Raw genomic sequence first — 21,509 nt, 5'->3', positions numbered from 1 at the left:
AGAGCTATCAGCTATCTTCTGTAATGAAATGAATTGACACAGCCATCAGGTAACCTCTGTAGATAGCAAAGACTTCGCAGAACAAGCAGCTATTTTTAGTAGTTTGAAATGACTTCTCAGGGCAATCGGCTATCTTCAGTAGATAGCACTGGCTATCTTCAGCAGATAGCACTGACTTTATATAGCCAACAGCTATCTTCACTAGTTAGATAGTAATGATTTTGCAGATATTTATTTGATAGCACTGACTTCACATTGCCATATCGGTTATCTTCAGTAGACATGGTAGATAGTAATGATTTCACAGAGCAGTCAACTATCTTCATTTCATAGCACTGACTTCCCATAGCCATCAGTGTCTTAAGTAGATATATCAATGAGTTTACATAGCCGTCAGCTTTTCTAAGTAGATAGCAATGACTCCACAGAGCCATCAGCTAACATCAGTAGATATCAAAGACTTAACTTAGTCATCAGCTATATTCAGTAGATAGCAATGATTTCAGATAGCCATCAGCTAACATCAGTAGATAGCAATGACTTCACATAGTCATCAGCTATCTTCAGTAGATAGCAATGACTTTAATAGTCATCAGCTACATTCAGTAGATATTAATGACTTATCATAGCCATCAGCTATCTTCAGTAGATAATAATGACATCACATATACATTACCTAACTTCAGTAGATAACAATGACTTCATAGCCAGCAGCTATCGTGAATAGATAGCAATAACTTCACATAGCCATCTAGCAAAGTAAGCAGGGGCGTCGTTAGACCAATCGCATGGGGGGGGGGGGGGGATACGGCATATTTTGCCGACGGAAATATTTTGGTCTGTCTAATACAATTGTGAATTGTAGATCCCAAATTTATTTTTTCGCCAGGGCGCTCAAGAATCTAAAAGGTGTGGGTGTGTGTGTGTGGGGGGGGTGTGTGTGTGTGGGGGGGGGGGGTTGATAATCAAAATTTTTCCTCAATATTTTTTTTTTTTTCATTATTAACTACTTTTACAATAACAATATTGTATAACAACAACTTCCGCACATTGGCTTTTGTAATCTGCCGACAATCCTATATATTTTGCCGACAACCGTCACTTTTACCGACAACATTAAGAATTGGAGGAGGGGTGTCTCACCCCATACCACCCCACCCCCTTCTAGCGGCAGCCCGCAAAATTACGTCACCACAATCAAAAAGGAATGACTGGGCACCATACTAGCATATATTCATTCCTTCCTATAGTTTCCGGCATGTTTTTGTCCTTTTGGGGCGTCCTCTTTCATGATATATCTTTTAATTTTCTCTGTTTAATGATGAACGTAACGTTTATACTAAAAAACCATATACAGTTTATTGGTAAATGACCGATTTTGTTTGGAACAGAAATCGCATGTGCTCAAAATGGTTTGTGGCCGAATTGGCGTGGGACCGAATTGTTTTGGGTGCGAATCGACCTGGTCCTCAGGACGGGTATGGTCGAGGACTCAGGGAAGGTAATATGGATTCTGCTTAAGGGGGTATAATACCATGATTTTGATCAGGTCAGCAACCAATCACGGCGCGCCTTTGTCATGACGTCAGACGCAAACTAGTCTTTTTTTAATTCGGTCTTTAATTATAGGTTTTAGCCTCGGCGCTCATCAGCAGCAGCTTTATCGTAGAAGACAAGTTGGAAAACCGTTATGCTGTGGCAATGGGAATACACATCAAACAAGGTTTAATTTCATGATTACATGAAACCTGATTATCAATGCAAAAACTTTGGCTGGAGAAGTTGAAGCTGACGTTCATGGCGACACTTTGGATGTGATAATTTGACATCATGGATTGTTTTGTGCAAAATTGGGGGGTATTTTTGTGCCGCGGCGAGTCAGCTGACCGACTGGTATGCATGCTAGGCTCGACTAGGCCACAATCATGATCATGATGCATTTGAACTGCAATGTATGGTATGATACGCCTAGCCGCGCCTATGGCCGGCTTCATTGCTGTTCAAATACATGTACTAAAGTATTGCAATTTTATTGCGTTGATATAATTCGGAATAATTCGTTTTAAAGTATTTGCTTCCCCAATTCCCATGCGTGGTTGGTCATGTATCAGTTTTTTACATTCTACTGAGTACTGTTTCAATATTTTTGCATGCATACCCAGGCCATGACCGTTTCAAGACTTTGACTGAGAAATTTGCTTTTTGTTTGTTAAGATAAAAATAAAAATCAAATGCAAGAATCATCTTTCCCCACACAATACTTCTTACAAACAAGGTGTTGATATTGGCCCTTTCGATGCAAGACAAAGCACAAATGAAGGAAAAAAAAAAAAAACAATAATGTTTTTGATTTTTTATTCAATTACACATACAAAAAAGTAATGGCCTATAAAAAGACCCCCCCCCCCCCCTAAATATAATAATATTAATATTATTTTAGTCCTGAATACAAAATATAATAAACAAGAATAAAAATATCTGATACGAAAATTTGTTACTCTGAAACGTTACAATCGTAATTTTCAGTCAAAAAATCCACGAGAAATGACTCTTGATACAACTTGGGCATATATTAAAAAAACCCAGAAACGGCTGCCTGCATCTGGAACTCTTCATATCTGAAAGTTTGAAGGTCTTATTTCATACATCAGAATTATCTGCAAAATTGCAAGATGGCTTTAGGTGACCGTGGCCCTATTGGCTAATGTACAAATTTAGATTTTCTTTCTATTTAAATAATATGTTAAAGCTTATGCCCTGTAGATTACATTCGGTTCTTGAGATATGGCCTGTCAAAATGGCGCGAAACCAAAACAAAAAATTGGCAGGCTTTCTTTTTATTTTCTATATTTTTGACAAGTCCAGTTGCCAGATGATTTTCTAATTACATGCATGAATTATGCAAAGTAAAGATTTCAGATACAATTAAAAGAGCTATAGTAGGCCTACTGAGGCATGGTACATGGGTAGAACACACACTGTAGGCCTACTACAAAATTACGGTTGCGTTTTGGCAAATTTCAATTTGCATAATTAATTAGGGCCACTTATTAGAAAAGTTGATTAGGGCCCTAATTAATTATGCAAATGGAAATTTGCATGGAAAATGGCATCCATGGGTTTTATATCTTATTTTGTAGCCGATCTGAACATTTTACTTTGTACAATTCTTGCATATATAATTAGAAAATAAGGCCTACCTGACAACATTGCATAACAAAAATAAAAGAAATTTGTTGCCAACTTCTTGGTTTCGCGCCATTTTGACAGGCCATATATTTTGGTATAAACCAAAAATCCGATTAAAATAAAATGTTCAGTCTTGTAATCAGGAGAGAATGGACTCACATATATGTGACGTGTCATGTCAAAAGGAGACACTTTTGGGCAGGTTATCAATTTTGAGGCTTTTACATATCTTAAATAAAGAGATATTTTGCTCCACAACGCCGTTTTCTCCAATGAAATTGGACATTCCTAAGCGAAGATATTGAGTTCGTAAGTTATGGTGTTATAAAATTGGAAATTGAGATATCGGCCTTTAAAAATAATATTGACAATGTTGAGAGTAGGAATTACCTTGAAAATTGTCTCAAAAAATACAAGATGCCAGTTATATTCCGGTCTGAAACTATCAGACAATATTTTAAACAGTAGGCCTAATAACGTCACAAATTCGCAACAAACCCAAATTGTGAAAAAAATCACCCGGGCAGATTTTTGGCTATATCTCCATTTATGATCCTGCCCAAAAGTGTCTCCTTTTGACATGACACGTCACATATTTCAATCAGACAAAAATCTATATCCAAAAGCGTTACCTTAAAGCTAGCATTATAAGTGTCTCCTTAACTAATAACAAAAGGTGCCCACTGGTATCTTGGAGGCATTGTCTTTTTTAAAGACATTTCTTGTTTTTGATTTGTTTTCGCCAGCCCATCGGGCTGGTACCTATTTCTGAGATGGGGTTTGTGTACACTAAAGATTAGGTAAGATTATAGCCTTCTTCTATTGGTATGAATTTTTTTTTTACTTCTCGTGGTGGAAATGTTTTTGATGTCTGCTAATTCGTTTTGCAAGGTAAAGAAAGTATGTTTTGCCGTTTCAACGAACGAAAACGATTGAGTATTGCCAAAGTTATGTTTGAATTAATTATGACTTTAAAAGTTATCATAGGTTAGGCCTACACATATAAACATAAACTTGTTCAGCAATCAGCATATCAAAAAAAAATGACATGGTCAAAGCCGGGGAATGATCACGAGGTCATATCAGTGGACTACTGAGCACAGCATGATGTTTGGTTGCCTGTGAGTGCATAATTGATATGTTGATAACAGATCTAATAATGTTGTAGAATCAAAATCTTCATTATATGGACCACATTGAAGTCAAAGTAATTATCTATCCTATCCTGTATCGTTTTATGGATAAAATTGACTCAAAATGTTATTGATGATATTATTGCTATCTTTAACATCAGTTTTGTCTTTTCAACGGGAAAAAATCCGATTGAAAATAAAGTTTTTAGGGGCTAGCTAAAATATTGAACAATATATCCCATATTTTGACATGCACTTATAGAAAATAAATAAATTATTGTCTTACTTTATAAATTATAAATACTGTAAAATGACACAACTAAAGTGAGGCCAATTTCTATCTTTTTTATTTGATTCATTAAATTACATTCAACAAAATGATTGAAGACTGAGAAAACACACAATGCAGACTATAGGTAAGATGCCATGTCCATATAGCTTTGCAGGAGTTTCGGACTAACAATCAACACATTCAAAAAATACAGTTTAAAAGTGAAGATTGTAGTGAATGATCAGTCCTTTATCATGTGCTTGCCACTATCTACTTTATAGTAAACTATAGTAAACTATACATTGCGAAATAATATAAAATTATTTTAAAATAAAATGTGCATGTAAGTTGAGTTAACATAGCGGATTAACTAACAACTGCAGTGTATTTCTTGATTTTAATAATAAGCATGGGTAAAAAGCAGTAAAGACAAAAATACAGAACAATTTGGAGTAATGAATTAAAGAGTTGACAGGAGTTATAGGAGTTAATGTTTTTGCTGTTTCAGTGTGCATGTTCTCACCATTGATGGTTTGGTGAACTGTCATGTAACATGGATGTAAGCGTGATCCTAAAAATGCCTTTCACGGTGACCCAAACTATTTACAAGACCTCTTCTGCATTGAGGCTGGCCTTCCCTTTTAAAGGGAATTTTTATTATCGAATGCTTTCGGTTGACACTTGTACTGGTTCTCACATTATCAAGTCAGAATGTTACAGCACTAAAATCATAGATTTACTTTTTAGAGTTAACAAGTCACTGTACACCTGATCATGTGATGCCGCGATGTAGGCCTACAAAAGTATAAAAACAAGTTGGAAATTATTATGGAGGGAATGACGTTTCTTGCTTCCCTTTGAACATGAAATTGCTGCAAGAATATCATGGGCGTGCCCAAAGACATCGACAGGGGGTCCAGGGGGCTCAATGCTAGGCCTCTGTCGGGGTCCAGAGCCTCAGTGGGAAAGCCCTCCCCGGAAAATTGACATTCTGCTGTGATTTAGAAACTTAATAATGGTTAAAGGCATATGGCCTATAAAGTTAGGCGCACCAGGTGCATAACAGGAGGCCAGAGGGGGGGGGGGCGGATTCCAGAAAAATGGATTCTCTTCTTCTAAATTTGATTCCTGGTTGACCCAGGCGGCGGATGACATGATCGAGCCGGCAACTTGTGAAACCGCCCGGCCGTATGGCATTTTCCAATATACTCAGTTAGTTTTGTGGGGTTCATTATCGAACCCCAACGGTTTTAGCTTGTATTTATATTATTTATCAACATAGGCCTATTTGTTTGTGATATTTCAAGCGTTTTAAAATTTCAAAATAATCCCATTCAATTACACGGTTGACGATGAAAATTTACTGAATTTAGAGAATGCAATGCGGCCACCACCTGGGTTGACCCACAAAAGTGTTTGTGGGGAGTGAAAATGTTTATCATTTGGTGTCGGTTTCACCAAAGTATTGTCTTTTTTGGAATGAGCTAACAAAAATATAGACCAATTTAGTCATTTTTGGCGATATTGATAAAACTTGAAAATATTGAACTTGAAAAAAATTGACTAATTATTTTTGAAATTTTAGGTTAAAGCAATAAAAAGGGGTCATCGGATATGCATGGGGGGTAGTAACTTCAAATTTTTTGTGTTCATTCAAGACATTTGATTTTTTGGGGTTTTTTGCAGCTCTTTTGGATCAAAAGTCAATACAAACATTTTTCTGAGACCTCTGGTTTTTGACCTATGAACTCTTGAAATTAAAAGTAGGCACAAATGCGTGTTTTAGTGATGGAGCCTCTTTTATAATTTTGAGCAGTTTCTTGCATTAGGCCTACAAAAGTTTGTATTAAACTTTATATTATTGATATACAAGCTTTAAGTTTAAGCTATTAGGAGCATTCAAAGTGAAGGCAGTTTCCATGGCAACGGCCATATATACTCATTTTAAAGCAAATTCTCCCAGTAAAATTGAGCACATTTCTCAGTAAAATAAAAAATGGGGGTAAATGGGGCCACGATCTAGAGAAGGGACAAGTTTTGAGAGGAAAATAATAGTAATAAAACAATTTCAAAAAATTAAAAAAGAAAGAATACAACACACGGTCAACCCTCTTAAGAATGTAAGCATTAAAATAACACCTTTTCTGGCCCACCAGGATAATAATTTATAACTTTTTCATAATTTCCCAATAGGATTTGCACACACGTTTAAATAGCTTGATATCATATTATATCAGTGACATTAACAAATATCGTATATTGGACATATTTTTCGTATAATTACGATATTCGCCCATTGGCTTACTGAACAGAGCTAGATAATTATTATCGACGATCGAATATAACTTTTTCGCAAGGTACCGATACCAATATGAATATCCGATTCATAATAAATTGTAAGTATGGGATAATACTGGACACTTCACCCTGCACACTTTCACCACGTATATTTCCACGCGGCCCGCACACTTTCATCCCAGCACACTCTCATCCCGTACGCATTTAATTCGCCCTCTAAATAACAAGCTATTCTATGTTCAAAATGGGAGAATGGGCCGGTCGGTCCAGTCGATTTTTTTAAACTTCAGATTTTAAAAATCCAAACAAGTATTAAATACTGGTTCATCCATTAGGGACATTGTCAATTTTTACTACTGGATATTTGTTAGATTATCAATTAAGACTAGTCTTTCAAAAAAATTTAAATTAAAAAAAAAAACATTTAGTTTCTATATCTGTACAAATTTTAAAATAAATCCTAACTCGATTTTTTTTTCTTTCTTCGATAAATGTCACGGAAAAAAAGAACTTTTTCGACAGTGTCGGAGCCAAAACGCATAACGTAACAACTAGACCCTCTCCACTTTTTTCTTTCTTCGATAGGTCAACTCCATTTATGCAAAAAAATCCGGATTGAAGAACTTTTCTGAGAGTGTCGGAGTCAAAACGTATAACGTAACAAAACAATTAGACCCCCTTGAATTTTTTTTCTTTCTTTGATAAATATTAACCGGAGGTGAGGTCATGTCCATATATGCGAAAAAATCCGGATAAAAGAGCTTTTCCGACAGTGTAACCTCCAAAACGCATACAAAATGTATAGAGCCTAATACGTTACAAAAAAATTAGACCCACTCGAATTTTTTTCTTTCTTCGATAAATATTAACTGGAGGACATGTCATGTCCATATAATTATGCGAAAAAATCCCGATAAAAGAGTTTTTCCAACAGTGTAACCTCCAAAACGAATAAAAAATGTAAAGAGCCCAATACGTAACAAAAAATTAGACCCACTCGAATTTTTTTTTCTTTCTTCGATAAATATTAACTGGAGGTCAGGTCATGTCCATATATGCGAAAAAATCCGGATAAAAGAGCTTTTCCGACAGTGTAACCTCCAAAACGCATAAAAAAATGTATAGAGCCCAATACGTAACAAAAAATTAGACCCACTCGAATTTTTTTCTTTCTTCGATAAATATTAACTGGAGGTCAAGTCATGTCCATATATGCGAAAAAAATCCGGATAAAAGAGCTTTTCCGACAGTGTAACCTCCAAAACGCATAAAAATGTATAGAGCCCAATACGTAACAAAAAATTAGACCCACTCGAATTTTTTTCTTTCTTCGATAAATATTAACTGGAGGTCAGGTCATGTCCATATATGCGAAAAATCCGGATAAAAGAGCTTTACCGACCGTGTAACGCATAAAGAATGTATAGAGCCCAATACGTAACAAAAAAATTAGACCCACTCGAATTTTTTTCTTTCTTCGATAAATATTAACTGGAGGTCAGGTCATGTCCATATATGCGAAAAATTCCGGATAAAAGAGCTTTTCCGACAGTGTAACCTCCAAAACGCATAAAAAATGTAAAGAGCCCAATACGTAACAAAAAATTAGACACACTCGAATTGTTTTCTTTCTTCGATAAATATTAACAGGAGGTCAGCTCATGTCCATATATGCGAAAAAATCCGGATAAAAGAGCTTTACCGACAGTGTAACCTCCAAAACACATAAAAAATGTATAGAGCCCAATACGTAACAAAAAATTAGACCCACTCGAATTGTTTTCTTTCTTCGATAAATATTAACCGGAGGTCAAGTCATTTCCATATATGCGAAAAAATCCGGATAAAAGAGCTTTTCCGACAGTGTAACCTCCAAAACACATAAAAAATGTAAAGAGCCCAATACGTAACAAAAAATTAGACCCACTCGAATTTTTTTCTTTGTTCGATAAATATTAACTGGAGGTCAGGTCATGTCCATATATGCGAAAAATCCGGATAAAAGAGCTTTACCGACCGTGTAACGCATAAAGAATGTATAGAGCCCAATACGTAACAAAAAATTAGACCCACTCGAATTGTTTTCTTTCTTCGATAAATATTAACAGGAGGTCAGCTCATGTCCATATATGCGAACAAATCCGGATAAAAGAGCTTTTCCGACAGTGTAACCTCCAAAACACATAAAAAATGTAAAGAGCCCAATACGTAACAAAAAATTAGACCCACTCAAATTTTTTTTCTTTGTTCGATAAATATTAACTGGAGGTCAGGTCATGTCCATATATGCGAAAAATCCGGATAAAAGAGCTTTACCGACCGTGTAACGCATAAAGAATGTATAGAGCCCAATACGTAACAAAAAATTAGACCCACTCGAATTTTTTTCTTTCTTCGATAAATATTAAATGGAGGTCAGGTCATGTCCATATATGCGAAAAAATCCGGATAAAAGAGCTTTTCCGACAGGGTAACCTCCAAAACGCATAAAAAAATGTAAAGAGCCCAATACGTAACAAAAAATTAGACCCACTCGAATTTTTTTCTTTCTTCGATAAATATTAACTGGAGGTCAGCTCATGTCCATATATGCGAAAAAATCCGGATAAAAGAGCTTTACCGACAGTGTAACCTCCAAAACACATAAAAAATGTATAGAGCCCAATACGTAACAAAAAATTAGACCCACTCGAATTGTTTTCTTTCTTCGATAAATATTAACCGGAGGTCAAGTCATCTCCATATATGCGAAAAAATCCGGATAAAAGAGCTTTTCCGACAGTGTAACCTCCAAAACACATACAAAATGTAAAGAGCCCAATACGTAACAAAAAATTAGACCCACTCGAATTTTTTTCTATGTTCGATAAATATTAACTGGAGGTCAGGTCATGTCCATATATGCGAAAAAATCCGGATAAAAGAGCTTTTCCGACAGTGTAACCTCCAAAACACATAAAAAATGTAAAGAGCCCAATACGTAACAAAAAAAAATTAGACCTACTCGAATTTTTTTCTTTGTTCGATAAATATTAACTGGAGGTCCGGTCATGTCCATATATGCGAAAAATCCGGATAAAAGAGCTTTACCGACCGTGTAACGCATAAAGAATGTATAGAGCCCAATACGTAACAAAAAATTAGACCCACTCGAAATTTTTTTTCTTTCTTCGATAAATATTAAATGGAGGTCAAGTCATTTCCATATATGCGAAAAAAAATCCGGATAAAAGAGCTTTTCCGACAGTGTAACCTCCAAAACACATACAAAATGTAAAGAGCCCAATACGTAACAAAAAATTAGACCCACTCGAATTTTTTTCTTTCTTCGATAAATCTTAACTGGAGGTCAGCTCATGTCCATATATGCGAAAAAATCCGGATAAAAGAGCTTTACCGACAGTGTAACCTCCAAAACATATAAAAAATGTATAGAGCCCAATACGTAACAAAAAAAAAAATCCAGCCGAAAAACACTGACAAATATTTTGTTCTAAAAATACTCAAAATGACTCTAGAAAGAGTCACAAATGACTCAAAATGAGTTACTGGGTCAATATAAAGTAATTCTATAACAAAAACACGCACTAATAACCATAATTTGCTTTAAAATAACCAGAGCCCAATACGTAACAAGAAAAATTCTATGTCTAAAGAAAAAACACTGTCAAATTTTTTTTTTCTAGAAGACTCAAAATGACTCAAAATGAGTTACTGAGTCAATATAAAGTAATTCTATAACAAAAACATGCACCTAATAACCATAATCAGCTTTGTTCTAGAATTATTCAAAATGACTCAAAATGAGTTACCGGGTCAATATAAAGTAAGTTTATAGCAAACAAAAAATGCAACTAATCACCACATTAACCAGAGACCAATACGTAACAAAAAAATTCTAAGTCTAGAGAAAAAACACTGTAAAAAATAATTTTCTAGAAAGACTCAAAATGACTCAAAAGGATTTACTGAATCAATATAAAGTAATTCTATAACAAAAACATGCACCTAAAACCCATAATTTGCTTTAAAAATAACCAGAGCCCAATACGTAACAAAAAATTCTAAGTCTAGAGAAAAAACACTGTCAAATGTTTTTTTCTAGAAAGACTCAAAATGACTCAAGAGGATTTACTGAGTCAATATAAAGTAATTCTATAACAAAAACATGCACCTGAAACCCATAATTTGCTTTAAAAATAACCAGAGCCCAATACGTAACAAAAACATTCTAAGTCTAGAGAAAAAAACACTGTCAAAATGTTTTTTCTAGAAAGAATCAAAATGACTCAAAAGGATTTACTGAGTCAATATAAAGTAATTCTATAACAAAAACATGCACCTAAAACCCATAATTTGCTTTAAAAATAACCAGAGCCCAATACGTAACAAAAAAATTCTTAAGTCTAGAGAAAAAACACTGTCAAAAATTTTTTTCTAGAAAGAATCAAAATGACTCAAAAGGATTTACTGAGTCAATATAAAGTAATTCTATAACAAAAACATGCACCTAAAACCCATAATTTGCTTTAAAAATAACCAGAGCCCAATACGTAACAAAAAAGTTCTAAGTCTAGAGAAAAAACACTGTCAAACTTTTTTTTCTAGAAAGACTCAAAATGACTCAAAAGGATTTACTGAGTCAATATAAAGTAATTCTATAACAAAAACATGCATTTAATCATGATAATGTCCTTTTAAAATAACCAGAGGCCAATACGTAACAAATAAATTCCAAGTCTAGAGATAAAACACTGTCAAATATTTTGTTCTAGAAAGACTCAAAATGAGTTACTGGGTCAATATAAAGTACTTCTATAAAAACACATGCACATAATATCCATAATTTGCTTGAAAAACAACCGGAGCCCAATACGTAACAAAAAAATGTATAGAGCCCAATACGTAACAAAAACCACTACAGAGGGAGGGAGTATGAATAAAGTAATTTTAATCAAATTTTAGTTTTGTTACGTATTGGGCGGGATGAATTATTTTTTTCCACTTTTTGTTCTAGGTAGAAGAGGTTGAGCCCAATACGTATCAAATTGATACGTACTGGGATTTTGTTACGTATTGGGCTCTTACAAACGTTTTCATAACCTTAAAAAACATTTTTTGATTATCTACTGCTCAGCAAACAAAAATGTTTTACAGAAAACGTTTAAATGTCGGGTTATATAAAGGGTATAAAAACGTTTTAATAACATTCCAAAAACATTCTTGAAAACTTGATACAAAACATTCTAAACAGAATGTTACTTTGGGGTTGAAAAAATATTTTGCGAAAAATGTTTGCCCAAAATATTTTCAATAACGTTTTAAAAACGTTTTCATGACCTTTATATAACCCGACATTTAAATGTTATTAAAAGGTTTTAAAAAAACATTTTAAGAACATTTCTGTGTTTGCTGGGTTCAAATATTTTAACATAATGATATTTAAGTGTGGCCACAATATTTGTCAAAAATGTTTGCAAAAATAGTTTACAATAACATTTTTTGAAAACATTTAAAAATATTGTTGTAGTGTGTTTTTCATACAAAACGTTTTAAAACGTTATCATGACCTGACCCGACATTTTAATGTTATTAAAACGTTTTTACCTAAACCAAAAGCCAAAATATAACTTATTTAAAATGTTCTTAAAATGTTTTTGTGTTTGCTGGGCTACTATGTGTTACACCCAAATGTAGACAATGTAGACAATGTAGTCCACCTTTAAGAAATTTTGCTGCACAAACTTTCATTTTGAAGATTTCGGAATGACATTTTCGGGTGAAAACTCATTTTGAAAGATTTTATTTTAGTGTTTTAGATTTTATAATACTTTCAAAATGTTGATTTTTATAACATATTACAAATTGTGAATAACCCCATGTGTAATAATACTTAAACTTGATGATACTTATCTGAAGAGATCATTATCTTTGCTAAAATAATTTTGACAAATTAAGATAAAACCACCAGTTCAGTTCAAAATATGGCAAGTAATGTTCAGCGTTTTAGTTTACGCAGATACAACGGACACTTCATCCACTCTGTCTTCAGTCAGTGTCATGTATTTTGATTGCAGAAAACGTACACTTGATCGGGTACACGTGATAGAGATAATCAATAATTTAACTGTATTTTAAAACATTAGGCCAAAGGGTCATTAGCCCAAATGAATACCTGAGCGCAAGAAGACCGTAAGTCCACATGGCCCCTCAACACTAAAGTTACGAATAGTTTCTTAGGATTTTATAATGTTCCAGGGTGAAAACATCATCATGAAAGGTTTTGAAAGATTTGTTTTGGGCCCTGAACATGTATAAAACATAACCAAACTATACGAAACTATGCGCAACTTTGGTGTATACATGTTGAGGGGCCAAGTGGACTTACGGTCTTCTTGCACTCAGGTCTTCAAATATTGTATTGTTTATAGCATTTAGAGTTAGGGTTAAGAATAGTGTTACATGTAGCGTTAGGAAATGTTATGTTAGAGATAGGGGTAGGGTAAGCCGGTTATTGTTAGGATTACAGATTTTGGGTTAGGGTTAAGGTTATGTGTAAGTTTAGATTAGGGTTTTGTGATTAAAGTTATTGGATTTTCGAACTAATGAGCTTTTGGACTATCGACATGTAACCGTTTTTAGTACATACCTGCAGTGTTTCCATTTGGAACAATGACACCGTTGGGATCATCTGCAATTTTAGTAATCGTTTCTTCATCCATCTTAGTCATTGCAAGATGAACTTCATTAGGATCTTTCGTTTCTGCAATAATAAAGTAACACGTATTCAAGCGTTATTGAGGTTAAAGAATATAACGTGGAGGATGAGCATGATTGAGATCCATACTATATCGCTAAATTTTAAGTAAAGTTCGTGCCAAAATTAAAATGACTAGTTTACGTATGACGTCCTGTCAACCAGGCCGAAAATGCCGTACTGCGCTGGTCAGCAACCAATCACGCAGCACCTTTGACCTGACGTCAGACTTACCTGCTTTTGTCATGCCGATTTCATGACTAGCCGTTTCAACTGGATCTAGGCCAGTTTGAACTACAGCTTCTGTATTGAGTTGTTCTCTGGCATCTGTACAGAAGGTGAAAAAGTATATTCGATAGGTTATGGGATAAATGAGTGCATTTGATTGGGTTCTCAAAAATTACAGCACCTATTGTCAAATAGGTAAATATCTAATTATGTTAAGGGCTGGGGTATGAACGTTTGGACAGTATTTATTGTGGAACATTAGAGCACATCGGACATATCGAATTGCATTCTGAATACGAAGAATGTCCTTCTGATATCAAATAATTTTGATTTTTTGAAATTCGCAATGTGATACACATTTTATGGCAAATCATTTAACAGTCCTCGAAGTAAATTTTATAAATCTGATGATTTATACTTAAAGTGTATATAGGGGGGATGAAAAGCCGACGATCAATTGAAAATGTTGACCTTGTAAGGCTATTTTTGTCAAGTGTTATAAGCCGGTTGCTAGAAATGCAGGAGTTGGGCCGATCAAGCCGATGAACGGGTGACTGAACATGGTTTTTCATCGAGCAGACACACATTTTGTTGTGCATATCGCAACAGTATTTTATTTCTCAGCATATGTGCATCGGCGTGGGTCTGCGGCTTAGGTTCCGGGAACGCCGAAGAGTTAATCGGCGAGATTGAGCACCCAGGCCTTATTACAACCTAGAACTTGCTGGATTCGATAACCCAGTATCTTACCCTTTGATGAATTAAATACAGTTCGATATGAATATTATTGGACGAGTGAGGATAAAAAGGGCATACTCTGTGCGAAGGAGCAATTAAGATTATTTGCATATCTTGAAAAGAGATTATAACCCTTAGCTTCTCAAGGAGGTACCGGGTGTCCCAAAAGTAACTTAACATTGTGAATTTGCCATAACTTGCGTTGAGTTAATAGTGTTGTTACAAAAATTGGATATTATGTAGATAATTCTTTTAGAAATGTTATGATGCCAAACATGCCTATGTGGTTATGACCCTTTGGCACAAAATTAACGGATATCTACCGTACCGTAAAACCCACTTTTATAAACGCAAAATAAGTCTTGTCATTTGAGACGTGATAACACGATATCGTTTAAAATCTGCTTTGTTTAATTTTGCTGTGTTTGTTTGTTTTCAATGCGTAATCTTCATTTTCTGTTTTATCTGGATTTTATATGGAAACTGCTTTAAGGTCTTTTCTGAGGATTCGATGAACAGTTGTACGCGGTACGTTGATCTCCATTGAAAGTCGACGTACTGATCGTCTTGGGCTTTTCGCCATCGCTCTTCGTGTGACATCGTTAGTTGTAGCCGATCTTTATGTTCTTCCACGTCCTGCCCGAGGTAGATCATGAACAGATCCAGTTGATAGGAATTTCTGCACTAGTTGCTGGATTTTATTTCGGCTGGGTGCATAATTTACATTACATGCTTGAGTGAGTTTGTCCGACTTTGTCTCGGCAAAGAACCATATGATCTGAATCCGTTGATCTATAGTAAATTCATCTTCACTTAAACTGTTTTGAAGTAAAGTTTAATATTGTCAATATATCCTAATTATAATTTAAAACAGCAGTCACGCTTACGCTAGTCCATGTAATTCATGAATGCTCATACCTAAATGTAGCGTGTGCAGTGAGTGAACCAACTCTATTGCTCAGGGAAGCACATCATTCATGTGCTTGAACAAATAACATATGAGCTTGCTTTTGTGGGTTTGGGACACACATATGTACAGTCACACAGTAAGGTCAAGGGGGTCATCAATAATGCTGTTTTTGTTATCAGAATAATTCTAAAAGATCAATCTATGTAAATATGTTCTCCATTTTGGTATGAAGTAGGAAATACTTGAGATATAGCAAATTCACAATGTTAAGTTACTTTTGGGACACGCTGTACTACCAACTAATAACATACATAATGGTTCACCACCAAAGTGTCCAAAGGTATTCTACGTAATTGTAGGGCCATCTATCATATTGAGACAACATTACCTTTGAGGATGTAGTATGGCCGAGGTAAGTATATAGCCTATAGCAACATTACCTTATGAAGGAATCTGGCCCAATCGCTAATGAAAGAGAGATGGCCACTCCGATCACTGTTTATACAGGATCGTCTCCTTTACCTTTTAACTTACCTAAGATCTTTCGCCTCGTTCTTGGAACGATAAACCAAAATATAATTGCAGCAACGAGTAAACCTGTACCCAATCCGGCAATCAGAGACACCCACCATCGAATGGACACTGGAACTGAAAGAAAACATTCCCAAAAATAAAAATGTTTAGTTGATTAAGTCAAAAGCGATGCCATTATTGAATCAACTTTGCATCCATAATCTATATAGTCAATGAAATGAAATAATTATGAACCTAAGCCTGGTCCTTCCGTTTCTTAGTCTTGCTCCAGCCGGCTTGTGCTTCTTTGTTATTAAGCAAACCGTCTGGCGACAATCTATAAGTACGTCTTTTCTGATTGGCCCCAACGTTACCCCAATTCCATTTGGTTTGCCATATATGGGCGTGGTGCCCCAGCGTGTTCATGCGTTGAATACATTCTAAGATTTGGAATGAGATATTATTTATTTATTTTTACACATTTGCTCTAGTTCATCAAAACGTTACATGAAGCTAAGAAGCTTACATGTCTTTTGTTCGAGATTGGAATTAAACAGATCGCCTGGCTATTTTTAGTATCATTTCCACCCTCGTGTACTTACCTTGGCCAATTGAACATTTCGTCACATTGCAAAACCGTTATCCAACGAGAGTTTGCTACTTCGAGACAGACACACACAGGGCGTAGCAAGCGCCTTGGAGCCCATGTACAAGGAGCAGTGTGGGCCCCTTTTTCTCATCTCATTTATCAGCCCTAACCAACTTCAGTTTTGATCTTGCTCGGGGCCCTGAACCATCGGGCCCCTTAGACGTCGTCCACCCTGTCCACCGGCTTACTACGCCTCTGGATATACAGTTTGGTTAGTGACGAAGGCGCAGAATCCGACTGGACCAAGGCTAATCGTTCTTTTTTCTTTTTGTTAAAACTGCTCGTAATAAGCGTTTTATAATCAAATACTTTTTTGAGGTGAAATGGAATGAATGAAAGCAATACGTACTATAAGGAGATCCGAATACTATTGCAAACAAGTTTATCAGAATAACTATAAAGAACCAAATAGGCTGGGAGATTAATCCAGGAGTCAGAGGATCTTTCTGTAAAAAGAAACACAATACAAAAAAAATCCAGTACAAAACAAAACTGAACAAATAAAAAAAAAGCCAAATTTACACAATTATACGTAAAACAAAACAGCGACGTTTTGTTTGATAATCTATCAGATTGTCAGCTTACCTGCACAAGAATACTATATTTGATAATTAAGAAGATTATTCCAGAGATTATTCCAGAAAACGCTGGCGAAACAACCCAAGATATAGCTGTATGGAAAATAGATAATTACGTTTAGTGCACAAATCAGACCAGAAGAAAAATAAACATATTTAGACGAAAAAAATAAGCAACAAGCAAGTAAGCGGATTATACATAAACAAACCAGTCTACAAACATATGCTACATATGGTGTACCGTAAAAACTCGATAGTTAGCATATGTGCTTACTATCGAACGCTTTAAAACATGCAAACATGAAGAGCCCCATCCACAAAAGTGTAAAGGGTTTTGAGCAAATCTTCGATACACATTGGTAAAGTGCCGGACTTTGTACAATCACAGGATCTGTGGTACAATGTACAATAATTGTACCAATTTCATGTTTTAAAAAGCGCTCGATAGTAACCACATATGCTACCTATCGAGTTTTTACAGTATATTTACATGCTGAATATAGTGGTTTTAAACCTTACAAAATTTACTGAAGCATTCTCACGATCTCTCTAACTCACCTATTTTAACTATTACCCTCCAGTCGACCCCTTCATCAAAGAACACAACAAGATGATAACCTAATGTAGCTCCTACTATCGAATGTGACGCTGAGACGGGTAACTTGAGCCATGTAGCGATAAATAACCAAATACATGATGCTACAAAAACGAAGCAAAAGAACTTATGTGATTATGAAAAGTTCAATTTCTCATATAAATGTGTTCGCAAAGTCTTAGGAAAATATAGACACCAAATAATAAACAACCTTGTTGGTTATCGTTTCTGGACACACCCGTGTTCATCATGGGGCATTTGTTTTGGATTAGTCACAAGCATTCTTAGTAGAACAATTAGCTTGCTTCAACGTAGCTACTAAGAAGCCAACAGAAAACGTAAGCGAGTCGAATACTACATGCCTGATGAGGAACGCAAGTGTGTCCGTAAAATTCACCAAGCAAAATAATTAAAGAGAGATGGGCAGATTTTTCAATTATATGAAGTTTTCACCTTGAATAAATGACCATGATCCCACTCCCCATCTGTAATACAAAGTTTTACGCCGGTATCCGTTTCAACCATGGATGTAAGAGCTAAAGGTTCATAACATCCAATCTAAACATCTTTTAGCCCTACGTTTTCATAGAGTATATGAAAAAATTATAGCTTTCTTAAGATGCCTATAACATTTCACCATCTCCAGGGATGAGGCTATAAGCAATGGATATTTCATTGTTTGCTTAGACTAACAGGGAAATTCAAACCCAGTTTCCAAAACAAAAAAGAAGAAAATTATATCGTAACTGGGTGGGAAAAACCTCATATGTACTTTTAGCCCTTGAACATGGATGAAGCAAACCAATATAAAATCTACACCTAAAAGGCTTTATCCATTTTCAAGGGCCAAAAGTAAACATGAGGTGTTTCCTGCATGTACTGTTGGCCCTTGAACATGGATGAAGCAACCTCTTCAATATAAAGTCTACACCTACAAGGCTTTATCCATGATGAAGGGCCAAAAGTATATATGAGGTTTTTCCCGCCCAGTGACGATATATAATAATAACCGCTTCACAGAATCCCAGTGTACCTCTATTTAAACTACTATAATCGAAATCAGTGTTGTCATAAAAAAAAAAAACCAAAGTAATTCTACATTATTTAAAGTCTACCGATTAAAGCGCAAAGGCTGCCAACCATTAGCAATTCCTCATTCCCTGTGTATGTAACTGGATCAAAAATTCCTTTCCTTATGGTCTCGGAAACCCTCGACCCCACAATTAAAGCACCAAGTGTTTCAAATGTTGCTGCAATTATGCAAGCTTGCCCTAGAGTCAATACTTTAGCTCCTACAGAAGTTCCAAAAGAGTTCGCCACATCGTTCGCACCCAATGCAATAGCGAGAACAAATGCAATGAGAAAACCAACAATTACAATCCATAATACATCAGTGCCCATTCCTTCTAAAATCTCCATGATTGATATTAGACACGGTTAGATGAAGAGTGTAAAATATTCTTGCTTGTACACGGAATACGATGGCTGGCTGAGGTGCTAGCTGAAAAAGAAACAAGTGAGGGAAGAACGATTAGAAATAATTCTTTATCTACATGTACAATAACGCCCAACCAGCACTTGAAGTCTATGATAGTACCATCAACCATGTCACAGACTTCAAGTACTTGGGTAACAAGATGGGTTCCAGTGTTGGAAACCTAAAATAAGAAAAGCACTAGCCTGGGCAGCTTTATGAAAACGCCTTTGGAGCAGCCCGTCCCTACCAATTGAAACAAAAATCAAGTTGTTTGAGACAACGTGTGTTACTGTCTTTCTGTATGGGTGCGAGTCATGGGTAATTACCAAGGACATGGAAAACAAGATCAATTCATTTGCAACATCTTGCTATAGAGTCATGTTAAACATCAAGCGACTGGATCGGATTCCAAATGAAACCATCTACAATCTGACCAACACCACTCCACTGGTTACCAAGTCAAGATTCATCAACTCAAATTTCTCGGCCATGTACTGCGTCTTGAAGACGGCGAGCCTGTGAGAGAATATGCCTTTTATATTCCACCACATGGGAAGAGGAAACCGGGACGGCCGCGCACACTGTACTTACAGTATGTCCAGCACCTCCTGGGAGATACTGAAGGAATGCTGCAGCCAAACAAAATTGTTTCGCTTGCCCAAGATCGCAATCAGGTTATCGCATAATAGGTATTGTTAGTACAGTCACCTGAATGAAGAGTATGCAGACATAAAAAGCTCATTTAAACTCTGATATAATAATATATAATCATCACTTCAATAAATACCATTCCAAAATTAAAATTTGTTCAAAATCAAAAACAGAGGTTTCTTCATCTACAAAAATTGTAGGTCCATCATTACTGTAATAAATAAATAAATAAATAAATAAATAAATAAATAAATAAATAAATAAATAAATAAATAAATAAATAAATAAATAAATAAATAAATAAATAAATAAATAATAAGCAGTAACTAAATTAATGAATTTCTTATAATTAACAAAATTAATAAACTGGTTCAAATCTGCATATTGACTGTTGATGCCAAGAACGTGACATTATGTGTCTTACAAACAGCTATGGAAATAATACACCTGTTTCTATCCATAAAGTTCAAGGTTAAGTTCAAACGCATTGTGGTATGACTAAGCAAAATCAGTCTGTAGTCGGGCATATTCAATTTTCAATTTTTTACATGATTGTATAGAGCGTTTGCAAAGCTACATTTTGCAGAAAAGCTTATTGAATTTGAACATTTAGTTCCTAAGATATGAATAGTTGAAGTGTTTCCAAAACAATATGCAACAAAAGAAATTATTTTCTTTCTTTGGCTATATTTGAAAATCAATATATCCGACTTCAAACTGAATTTGCTTGATCACATCACACACTCTTATGACTATTTATGTATTTATCTCAGATTTGATGCGGACAGATCAAAGTCCATAGTATAGACAAAATAATTGTTGACGTGCGCCTGTCGAGACGCCATATGTCCGCTCCCCACGTAATATAGTGTGTTCTTATATATTGTAAGTGGTACAATCAACAAAATACTGCTTCTCAATGATTATTATTGATGTCAAGCAAACACAAATAATCTTACCAATAAATCACTTTAGATTGAATAATTTTTGACGATTATAAAGAGTTCTTATTTTATTTCTTTTGCAAATGTCAATAATTGTCCGTTCAAGGCTACATTAAACCTGAACGACAGCCTCATGACCCTAATCAACCTAATATAAAATATCATTTACATCCAGGATCGTACAGGTAGACCAGGGCAATCAGTATAAGTTCCTTGTCCATGGGAATTAAAGCTAGCTCAATTTTACCACTAACTTCTGGTACTAGGGCGATTGAACAAACTGGGCTCCGTAAGAACTAACTGGACTGCAAGACCGATCGCTTCCCGTCCCTTATTTTCATAAATAGTACTGTGTTTCCAATCAAATGAGGTAGAATCATTTGATATAGCATTCTGCTAGGTTTACCATAGAACAACTAAGCCATATCTTGTAACACAAACTACGAAGGGGGGTGCAACCCCTATTTTTCAATTATAAACGTCATATACCATTATATTTGGTACTAATGTATAGCTATGGGTCTCCTCGATCCAGTGATACCCAAATAAGTACAAACATTCCCCGCATAATGTCGCTA

At 35.3% G+C, this 21,509-nt stretch overlaps 1 protein-coding gene across 1 annotated transcript in view; it reads right to left on the bottom strand.

The window, feature by feature from the left end:
• LOC140159676 (sodium-dependent phosphate transporter 2-like) overlaps positions 1-19,278 on the bottom strand; it is a 34,917-nt gene extending 15,639 nt beyond the window's left edge. Inside the window, exons 1-7 of the mRNA XM_072183171.1 lie at positions 18,975-19,278; positions 17,823-17,963; positions 17,272-17,357; positions 17,036-17,132; positions 16,059-16,172; positions 13,883-13,975; positions 13,541-13,654 (exon numbers count right to left, since the gene is read on the bottom strand). Of these exons, the coding sequence (XP_072039272.1) occupies positions 13,541-13,654; positions 13,883-13,975; positions 16,059-16,172; positions 17,036-17,132; positions 17,272-17,357; positions 17,823-17,963; positions 18,975-19,278 (949 nt within the window). The remainder of the gene's footprint in view (positions 1-13,540; positions 13,655-13,882; positions 13,976-16,058; positions 16,173-17,035; positions 17,133-17,271; positions 17,358-17,822; positions 17,964-18,974) is intronic.
• Positions 19,279-21,509: the final 2,231 nt, after the last annotated feature.

The sequence above is a fragment of the Amphiura filiformis genome, chromosome 8, assembly GCF_039555335.1.
Source record: "Amphiura filiformis chromosome 8, Afil_fr2py, whole genome shotgun sequence".
Taxonomy (NCBI): Eukaryota; Metazoa; Echinodermata; class Ophiuroidea; order Amphilepidida; family Amphiuridae; genus Amphiura; species Amphiura filiformis.
This window is presented reverse-complemented; position numbering and strand designations above follow the sequence as displayed.